Source organism: Bombina bombina, chromosome 3, assembly GCF_027579735.1.
Source record: "Bombina bombina isolate aBomBom1 chromosome 3, aBomBom1.pri, whole genome shotgun sequence".
Taxonomy (NCBI): domain Eukaryota; kingdom Metazoa; phylum Chordata; class Amphibia; order Anura; family Bombinatoridae; genus Bombina; species Bombina bombina.
In genome coordinates this window covers 796,164,156-796,175,691 of record NC_069501.1, presented here as the reverse complement: position 1 = coordinate 796,175,691, position 11,536 = coordinate 796,164,156, and the positions used below count along the sequence as shown (strand labels likewise).

Genomic DNA, 11,536 nt, shown 5'->3' with positions numbered 1-11,536 from the left:
ACTGATACATTTTGGTTTCCTGCAGCTTTAATATATCTTTTCTGGTTGTTCTGGTTGGCTTTAACCCTTTTGTGTTTGTTTTTTTCCTAGACATGGCATTTATAGCATTTTTATGTTCTTCAGAACCATCTATCTTGTAAGCAAGATCAATATTGTTTCTAATATCTACTTTATTAGCAAAATTAATATTATTGTAATTGCTTTTGTATGTAGTCATCCAGCATAGGCAATGCAGAACATGGAGTGGGGTTACCATGTTTTTTGTTCAGAGGAAAATTGCCTGGTATTTTGGGCTTGACTGACCTTATTAGGGGGAATCAGACTGATATACTTCAGAAAAGTGTTCTCTGTGATAAGCACAATTGGGCTAAAAGAGGTTGCTCATAGGTGGTAACTTGCCATGGAACAAGCTTCTGAGCTGTTGTTCGCTCCTGGTAGGGTGCTTGTCTCTCTGTATTCACCTTATGAGTATCCTTATCATAATCTCTGCAGTGAGGTTGAGCAGGTTTGGTTCTATTTGCAGCATTTTTAGAATTCCTGTGCTCAGGCTGCTTATGCGTTTGTTATACAATAGCTCTGGGATGTTTAATTCTTCAGTCTCATGTGCCCCTTCCTGTTAATAATAGCAATGTATCTGGCTATGTGTTATTTTAGTGTAGAGGAAAGGCTCATCTGTCTTTGATTATAAGTAAATATGCAAATCTTTCTGGTACATCTGCTATTCCAGTGGAGGAAGTTAATGGTAAGAAATCCTACACTATTGTGAGATCTGCTGTTCTTTAATGCAGATATGGCTCCATGTAGTAGGTTAAAGGGCAATTAAACCAAAAAAAATTATTTCACAATTCAGATAGAGAATACAATTTTAAACAACATTCCAATTTGCTTCTATTATCTATTTTGCTGCAATCTTTAGATATCCTTTGTTAAAGAAATAGCAATGCACATTGGTGAGCCAATCACATGAGGCATCTATGTGCAGCTACCAATCAGAAGCTACTGAGCCTATCTAGATATGCTTTTCAGGAAAGAATATCAAGAGAATGAAGCAAATTAGATAATTGAAGTAAATTAGAAATTTGTTTAAAATGGTATTCTCTATCTAAATCATGAAAGAAAAAATTGGGTTTAATGTCCCTTTAAGGCTAAGAAATATATAACTAGGGTGAGAACCTGTGTTTTCTATACGATTAAGTTTAATGCAAAGAGGCAGATAATAAAAATAATTAAATTCTTGTACTGTTGTTGCTATTTGTGATGTAATGCCTCATATGGCTTTAAAAATGTCCTCTTGTCTTTTAAAAACTAAATTGAAGTTTATTTTTGTTCTCAAAATGCTCTTGGGTTTTATTTTATGAAAAAAAAATAGGAATTCATTTTTTTAACCCACCATACAGAAATAGTTACTTAAATGTATTGATGATCTGATATTACTGTGCCTTACAGTCTTTCTAGCAAAGATACATTAGGGCTCCTGTTTATTCTTCACATTCAGATTCTCCTTTTGATATAGACTTATCCTTGCTTTACTGGCTTGTTGTCCTCTAAGTTTAGAATGAAGTTTAAACATTTCATAACTTTTTAGGCTGGACAAGCTAGAACAATAGCTTAAAGGGACACTGAACCCAAATTTTTTCTTTTGTGATTCAGATAGAACATGAAATTTTAAGCAACTTTCTAATTTACTCATATTATCAAATTTTCTTCATTCTCTTGTTATCCTTATTTGAAATGCAAGAATGTAAGTTTAGATGCCGGCCCATTTTTGGTGAACATCCTGGGTTGTTCTTGCTGATTGGTGGATAAATTCATCCTCCAATAAATAAGTGCTGTCCAGAGGTCTGAACCAATTAAAAGCTTTGATGCCTTCTTTTTCAAATAAAGATAGCAAGAGAACGAAGACAAATTGATAATAGGAGTAAATTAGAAAGTTCCTTAAAATTGCATGCTCTATATGAATCACGAAAGAAAAAAATTGGGTTCAGTGTCCCTTTAAAGCTTAAGTTGCATTTTAAATTCAAGGATCCTAGGGGCTCCATGTACGAAGCAGCAAGAGCTGCTCTGGAGCCCTTGTGGGGCAGGTTCGCATATGCAAGCCTACTACCCGCAATGTAAGAAGCAGCGGGCATTAGACCGCTGCTTCTTGCACTCCTTACCACCTCAGAAATGGAGAAGAGTGTAATCTCGGTGATTGACAGTCCCTTCACTCGTGCAAATAAAGAAGCGGCCATTACACACTCATCAGAGTGTGTAATGTTACATCTGGGCCAGCGGATCAACAGATCCGTATATAGCGAAGGCAAACAGACACCTTCACAAGTTGAGAAGCTGTCTGCCCGCCTTTTAACACATTGGGCCCTAGGTATGTTTTTTTTTTTTGTTTCTTAGATTGTAAGCTTGAGAGCATCTCTAACTGTAGCTCACTTTGTATAAAAGTGCAACTACAACTGATTGTGCTCAAGAACAGGGCGCTCCTCTCCTTTTGCTTATGTTTGTCAATGTAAGTATAGTAATGTGTATTGTATAGTTTTACATGTCTCATTGTAAGTTGTTTATTGTATTGTATGTACCCTTATGATTGTAATGTACCTTTGCATAGCGCTGCGTAAAATGTTGGTGCTTTATAAATTAATGATGATAGCAATAATAATAATGATGATGGTCTTATCACTAAGGAATGGTGTAAAACTGTCCACAATTATTTATCTTTCTTTACTTTATAAATCTATTTATCTTTTTCCTAAACGTATATTATGGAGTTGATGAGATGCTGCTAAGGTTTATATACCTATTGTCAGATTTTCCAAGCAGTCTATTATTCCTTTAAATATCAAATGGACAAAAGAAAAAATCATGTTTAAGCAGGTTTATCAGGCTGTCACTATATATATATATATATATATATATATATATATATATATATATATATATATATATATATATATATATATAAATACCCAAAGTGTTATTGTTGTTGCTGTTTATGTGTTTAACGAATGACTGGATATTACATATTTCACTTCAAATTTCCAGTCCTACTGATCATTAAACGTTCCTTCATTTTACTTTGGAACAATAACATTTCAAGTTTTTTACTTTTCTTTTTTGCCTACCGACTGCAGTAAAAAACTCTAAGAAGGGTAATATAGCTCATCTTGTTAAGAATGGATCACAAGGGATTTTTATCCTTATCTGGCCCATATTCATGTAAAGGTACAGTATATGTCATTTTATAACCTACATAGTTCTTCAAACAGACTTTTGATTGCAAGATCAACCTATCCAAAAATTCTCTTGTTACATCAAATAATCCAGGAATCGTTCAAAACAGTGGCCTGCACTTCTAAAATCAAAGGATTCCAAGACTGTTCAGGCAGTCAAATACCACAAACTGACACTAGGATTGATAATTGCAACTTGAGAAGTAATACTGTTTGTCCGGTTTTGCATTTACTAGTGCTACTATATATAATAGTCTAGTGATATTGCAGCATTCAAGGTTTGTATGAATAGGTTCCTCACTCACTTTCAATTTGGTTACTTCTCAACTGGTATTTAGAAAACAGCATATAGCTTTCTAAAACCAAACAAAAATAAAACCCTGTAATTTCTATGTATTTTAGTGTGTATTGTCTGTGTGAGGTTAGAAATCATCTCAGAAATCAAGGAAATTAGTGTCTACAGGAATTCTCTATTATAATTATTATATGGAACTCAGCATTGTTTTGCCTGTGAAGATCTGAGGCTTTGGTTCTGCTTCATATTCATATACTGTAGCGTTATACAGCAGACATGTATTGTAGAAAACAGCATGTAGTCTTAAAGATGCAGAAACCATCGATTCATCACAGAGAGTGGTCGCATCACATTTTTAATTTTTTTTTAAATATTTGGAAATGAAGATGTCTGAAAGCATAACTAACTATTTTGTAAAAAAATAATAATATTCTTCCAAGTAATACATGAAAGACAAGGATCCTCTTGATTTTGCAGCAGGTGTAACAGAAAATTATGCGTCTGGCTTAATTAATTTTTCTTTGAACCTAATTCTTCTCGAAGGACAGAAGTTCCAGATCCAAAGTCTTCTATTTTAAGGATTATATCTTTAACAAAACTTAAAAGTACTTGCCCCAAATATGGGTTCATTAATCCTCAATGCTTAGTCATTTTTGGCATTAAGTGGTGTGCACTTTGTAGAAAGTTTTTACACCAGCACTGGATTGAAGCCATTTCCTGCAGTATTTAGATTCTCTGAAAAATTATCTAAATATAAATTTGTTCATAAGTTAACTGAATTTGCATGTTCTAGTAGTGATTTTAAATTTTTCTGAATTTCTTTATGGATTTAAAAATAATTTGTTCTTTAAGAAAACCACACTTGAGATTTGAATTTGTTTATTCAACTGGCTTTTTTTGGACATGAAGTACTACTCTTGTATGTCTTATCTTTCTTCTATATTTCTTATTAAAATGGGTTCCCTCAGATTAATTCTGAATTTTCAGGTCTGTCCAAATCCATGGAATAATCAAGTATCTTTGACTCACAAACTTTGTGATTGTGTCAGAGCTTTTAAGAATTATTTGGAATTTGCTAAGGATATCCAGAAGAGTGATTCTCTTTCTGTCTTGCATTCTGTTTCCAAAAAAAACAAAACATAAACATTCTTTAGCCATTCTGATGCATTATTAGAATCTTTTGTTGTAAGAGCTTAGGGGGAGGCCTCCACATTTAAGGTATGGGTTTATTCTACCAGGACTTTATAAAGATTCTTAATAAGCTTGCCATGTCAAAGCTGAAACATGCAAAACAGCCTCTCAATCCTTCTTCCATATTTTTATTAAGATCTACCAAAGCAGTATGGTTCTTCAGTGCAGACAGAATTCAGTAGGGACTGGGAGCTCTTTCAAAGCATATTTACTTATACATAAGAAAATACATTTTATTGCCTCATCATTGCCTTCATAGGGGTAGCTTTTGTATTGCTGCACAAGTAAAAATGTAGTTCTAAAAGGCTGTGAAAGTCAAACAGATTTATGTTCACAATAAATATTTTTCTTCACACTTGTGGCAAGTGTTTATGAAGGGCAGCCCTGTGATGTTATTGGTGCTTGTTTTAACATTTGCCTAATCCTACAAGATGTTTTCAGGGTCAAATCCATTGCTCCTCTATCTGCCAAAACGTTTTTTGTGGTGCATGTATGTGTTATCAAGGAAAGTATTATATATTAGATAGGCAGACACCAGACTTCCAAGATGAGTTTCTATATACTCAGATAAAAAAAAATGATATACCCATTAGTACTGAATATGGTTCTACTTTAAGTGTGAAAAATGGCTTTATTTGTAAGTATAAATTTGGTTACAAAGATGAAATTAAGAAAATACACATTCTTCATGTAACATGTAATTCTTCATATATTGAGTGTGACATGACAAACTACATATATGTAGCTATTTATCATTTTCATTGTCCTTAGTTTTTACAGCATCTGCTTCTGCTATGCTTTCTACATCTTCTGAAACATACCCACTCCCATACTTTGTCACTCTTTTCTCTACCCTTGTTATCCTTTGTTTAAGTTTCAGCTGAGTGGAGTTATAGTCAGCCAGTAATCTGGCAAACCTAGTCTGCAAACTGTCAAATGCAGTTTCTAATCTTTCCACCTTTTCCTCCACATCCTTTGGGTCTGCTCCTGCTCTTGCTGCATTTTCATCAATTAAACCATCTTTCAGGAGAATTTGTCGTCCTTTTTCTTCTAGTGCTGTTTTTGCATCAGGGTATTCAGTGAGGGATTCCATCAAATCATCTTTAGATAAACAAAAAAGGTCAGAGTAGCCAATGCTCCGGATGTTGGCTGTTCTTCTGTTTCCTGATTTGCTTCCTTTGATATTTAAAATGCTTATTTCTCCAAAATAGCTGCCATCACTGAGGACAACAAACTGGGTCACACCATCATCTGCTACTACAGCAAGTTTCCCCTCTTTAATAATATACATCTCACGCCCAATGTCCCCTTTACGGCAAATATAGTCACCAGGGCTGAAGACTTGAGGTCTTAATTTAAGCACAAGCTCCACAAGTAATCCTGCCTCGCAGTCTTGAAATATTCTGACTTTTTTCAAAGTATCTAAATGAACATTGATTGCTATTTCAGCCTTCAGTTTGTCTGGTAAATTCTTTAGTACCTCTTTCTCATCCACTGTTTTCTTATTTGTCCAAAGGTAGTCAAACCATTTGATGACCCTTCCTTCAAGGTCTTTTGTTACTTTACGGAATTGCATATACTGTTTTATAGAATCAATTTTAGACTGAAAATCTGCCCTAGATGCATTCATGTTGGATATCATGGATCCTACATTACCAACAATTGTAGCAAATATCAGCACACCAATAAGGAAGTCAAACACAACAAAAAGGAACTCTATGTCTTTCACAGGAGGTGGAGTCTCCCCAATAGTAGTAAGTGTTAAGGTTGACCAGTACAGGCTATAAATATATTTTCTTGCAAGACGTCCATATTCAGGGTGTGATATATTTGGGTAGACCCATGTGTCTGTTCCAAACCCAATGGCTTTTGAAATTGCAAAGTAGATACAAGCGTTCCAGTGTATGATGATCAGAATGTATAAAACAAGGTTTCCAATACGAAATATATTTGGATAATTAGTTCTGGTTTCTGTTCTATCAAAGAATTCAAACATCCTGGAAAACCTAAATAAACGGTTAAAGCGCAGCTCTGGATAATTAAGTCCAAGTTTGAAATAAAAGAGGTCAGTTGGAAATAATGACAACATATCAAGCTTAAATTGAAAAGTCTTTGTATAATGTTCTTTAAGCTTCTTGGCATCTTTTACTAACAAACCTTGTTCAAGAAAACCTATAGAAGAAAATAAAATATGAATTATTGTTTTTGCAAAATTATCGTTGTAACGTGTGTTGCTATATCTATTAATTTAAAAAAAAATATATATATATATGCTATAAACCTGCATGTAAGTTCCATCTCAAAAGTTATAGAATTCATCGGTTTATGTGTTCACTTAAACACACAAATGTCTGGAAATTCTGAATGAAAATATACACCCCCTTGGTCTGTAACACAACCAAGACATTTCTTTTTAATGTCTGTATTAAACAGACTAGTATTTTTAACTCCCAGAACATAACTTTTTTGCTGACTTGTATTCTGTATTGATATTTTTGCATGCCTACCAATGTCACCACTGAGGAACTTACTATTTATTGCAGCTGCAGATCAAAACATTGTGCTACTGAATAAGAACCAGCATTGTACATTTCAATTCTGACATTTTTAACATTCCAGTCAATACACACTGCACAGGATCATTACCTTGTTAATATCCACATTACCCAGCAACTACAATGCAGCCAAACAGTAAATGCTCCAAAATATGGGTTTATATTAGTAACACGGCACATATGCAGATAATATGTATGTAAAATGAAAATGGCATTCATGAGGTAAAATATTTAGTGCAAATGCAACTTTAATAACATTACACCTCTTTACTGAACATTTACTGACCCACATACAACAAAGTCAAAAGTATAATTATAAACATTATGGAACAGATTGCAAGTGGGAGCATTATTTATGTGTGTGTGTGTGTGTGTGTGTGTGCATTGGCGCCCTATGCAGTCAAGTAGATGAAAACATGAAAAAACATATTTATGGAATATTCATATTAAATAAAGTGTTATAGTGTGTATTTACTGTAAATATTTATCATTCCAATGTTCTGCACATAAGGGAATATGTTCTAAGTATTTTTAACCCCTTAATGACCACAATGTACCCTGTATGTCACTGGTCGTTAAGGGGTTTTTCAGGACATAATAGCACAAGTCTAGCAAGAACACGCTATTAATGCCCTCCCTCCAGCAGTCTTTGTGGAATAGAGCAGTCTCAACGCTGGTGGCAAGACCGCGCTATAAAACAATCAAGTCCCAAAAAAAGGCCAGCGACATACAGGGTACGTCGCTGGTCCTTAAGGGGTTAAATAGATATTCATATACTGTATATATATGTATATATATATATATATATATATATATATCTTTACCTATATATAATCATCTCTCTCTGGCAGAAGACCAGTGAGTGCTTTGAATCATTTGCTATTTTATATTTCCTGAGAGCACCCTGCCAGTTGATGAGAGGTGGTGAGAGTGCATATAACTTTGAACTGTCTATATATATATATATATATATATATATATATATATATATATATATATATATATAAAACACATCAAACAAAAGCAATCAAAATAGATCAACACAACAAATGCTTCAAGTGGTTTCCCAAGATTCAACTGAAAATGCAACTTTTAATGAATTCTGCAGTCTCAAAATTATTCAACCCCTTCATGGCAAGCATCTTTAGTACTTATTAGTGCACCCTTTTGCTGTTATGACCTACTGCAAATGAGATGCATAGCCAGACACCAGCTTCTGGCAGAGTTCTTGAGGAATCTTAGCCCATTCCTCCTGAGCAATGGCCTTTAGTTCAGTAATATTCTTGGGTTTGTGTGCTGCAACCGCATTCTTCAAATCCCACCAAAGATTTTCTATGGGGTTCAGTCAGGTGACTGTGAAGGCCACTGTAGAATCTTCCAGGACTTCTTCTGCAACCAAGCCTTGGTGGAATTTGAGGTATGCTTGGGATCATTGTTCTGTTGGAAGGTCCAATGACACACAAGCTTTAGCCTTCTCACAGATGGCATGATGTTTTCTACTAGTAATTCCTGATACTTCAATGAATCCATCTTGCCTTCCACACACAGCAGGTCTTTTGCAGTCACTTGAGGGTTTTTCTCAACCTGCTATCTCAGAAATCTGGCTGCAGCAGTTGATAGCTTCCTTTTCTTTCATGTAATTAGCAAGAGTCCATGAGCTAGTGACGTATGGGATATACATTCCTACCAGGAGGGGCAAAGTTTCCCAAACCTCAAAATGCCTATAAATACACCCCTCACCACACCCACAAATCAGTTTTACAAACTTTGCCTCCTATGGAGGTGGTGAAGTAAGTTTGTGCTAGATTTTACGTTGATATGCGCTCCGCAGCAGGTTGGAGCCCGGTTTTCCTCTCAGCGTGCAGTGAATGTCAGAGGGATGTGAGGAGAGTATTGCCTATTTGAATGCAGTGATCTCCTTCTACGGGGTCTATTTCATAGGTTCTCTGTTATCGGTCGTAGAGATTCATCTCTTACCTCCCTTTTCAGATCGACGATATACTCTTATATATACCATTTCCTCTACTGATTCTCGTTTCAGTACTGGTTTGGCTTTCTACTACGTTTAGATGAGTGTCCTGGGGTAAGTAAGTCTTATTTTCTGTGACACTCTAAGCTATGGTTGGGCACTTTTATATAAAGTTCTAAATATATGTATTCAAACATTTATTTGCCTTGACTCAGGATGTTCAACGTTCCTTATTTCAGACAGTCAGTTTCATATTTGGGATAATGCATATGAATAAATAATTTTTTCTTACCTTAAAAATTTGTCTTTTTCCCTGTGGGCTGTTAGGCTCGCGGGGGCTGAAAATGCTTAATTTTATTGCGTCATTCTTGGCGCGGACTTTTTTTGGCGCAAAATTTTTTTCTGTTTCCGGCTTCATACGTGTTGCCGAAAGTTGCGTCATTTTTTACGTTTTTTTGCGCCAAAGGTGTCGGTGTTCCGGATGTGGCGTCATTTTGGCACCAAAAGCATTTAGGCGCCAAATAATGTGGGCGTCTTTTTTGGCGCTAAAAAAAATATGGGCGTCACTTTTGTCTCCACATTATTTAAGTCTCATTATTTTGTGCTTCTGGTTGCTAGAAGCTTGTTCTATGGCTTTTTTTTCCCCATTCCTGAAACTGTCATTTAAGGAATCAATTTTGCTTTATATGTTGTTTTTTCTATTACATATTGCAAGATGTCCCACGTTGAAGCTGAGTCAGAAGATACTTCTGGAAAATCCCTGCCTGGTGCTGGAGCTACCAAAGCTAAGTGTATCTGCTGTAAACTTTTGGTATCTGTTCCTCCAGCTGTTGTTTGTACTGTTTGTCATGACAAACTTGCTAATGCAGATAATATTTCCTTTAGTACTGTTACATTACCTGTTGCTGTTCCGTCAACATCTAATACTCAGAGTGTTCCTGATAACATAAGAGATTTTGTTTCTAAATCCATTAAGAAGGCTATGTCTGTTATTCCTCCTTCTAGTAAACGTAAAAAGTCTTTTAAAACTTCTCATTTTTCAGATGAATTTTTAAATGAACATCATCATTCTGATACTGATATTGGTTCTTCTGATTCAGAGGATTCTGTCTCAGAGGTTGATGCTGATAAATCTTCATATTTATTTAAAATGGAATTTATTCGTTCTTTACTTAAAGAAGTCCTAATTGCATTAGAAATTGAGGATTCTAGTCCTCTTGATACTAAATCTAAACGTTTAGATAAGGTTTTTAAATCTCCTGTAGTTATTCCAGAAGTTTTTCCTGTCCCTGGTGCTATTTCTGAAGTAATTTCCAGGGAATGGAATAATTTGGTTAATTCTTTTACTCCTAAACGTTTTAAGCAATTATATCCTGTGCCATCTGACAGATTAGAATTTTGGGACAAAATCCCTAAGGTTGATGGGGCTGTCTCTACTCTTGCTAAGCGTACTACTATTCCTACGGCAGATGGTACTTCCTTTAAGGATCCTTTAGATGGGAAAATTGAATCCTTTCTAAGAAAAGCTTACTTATGTTCAGGTAATCTTCTTAGACCTGCTATATCTTTAGCGGATGTTGCTGCAGCTTCAACCTTTTGGTTAGAAGCTTTAGCGCAACAAGTAACAGATCATAATTCTCATAGCATTATTATTCTTCTACAACATGCTAATCATTTTATTTGTGATGCCATCTTTGATATCATTAGAGTTGATGTCAGGTATATGTCTCTAGCTATTTTAGCTAGAAGAGCTTTATGGCTTAAAACTTGGAATGCTGATATGTCTTCTAAGTCTACTCTGCTTTCCCTTTCTTTCCAGGGTAATAAATTATTTGGTTCTCAGTTGGATTCTATTATCTCAACTGTTACTGGAGGGAAAAGAACTTTTTTACCACAGGATAAAAAATCTAAAGGTAAATTTAGGTCTAATAATCGTTTTCGTTCCTTTCGTCACAACAAGGAACAAAAGCCTGATCCTTCATCCTCAGGAGCGGTATCAGTTTGGAAACCATCTCCAGTCTGGAATAAATCCAAGCCTTTCAGAAAACCAAAGCCAGCTCCCAAGTCCACATGAAGGTGCGGCCCTCATTCCAGCTCAGCTGGTAGGGGGCAGATTACGTTTTTTCAAAGAAATTTGGTTCAATTCCGTTCACAATCTCTGGATTCAGAACATTGTTTCAAAAGGGTACAGAATTGACTTCAAGATAAGGCCTCCTGCAAAGAGATTTTTTCTTTCCCGCGTCCCAGTAAACCCAGCAAAGGCTCAAGCATTTCTGAAATGTGTTTCAGATCTAGAGTTGGCTGG

The 11,536-nt window shown here is 35.3% G+C and overlaps 1 protein-coding gene across 1 annotated transcript in view; it reads right to left on the bottom strand.

Moving 5' to 3' along the window:
- Nucleotides 1-5,452: 5,452 nt before the first annotated feature.
- CNGA3 (cyclic nucleotide gated channel subunit alpha 3) overlaps nucleotides 5,453-11,536 on the bottom strand; it is a 118,996-nt gene continuing 112,912 nt past the window's right edge. Inside the window, exon 11 of the mRNA XM_053705458.1 lies at nucleotides 5,453-6,879. Coding sequence (XP_053561433.1) covers nucleotides 5,453-6,879 — 1,427 coding nt within the window. The remainder of the gene's footprint in view (nucleotides 6,880-11,536) is intronic.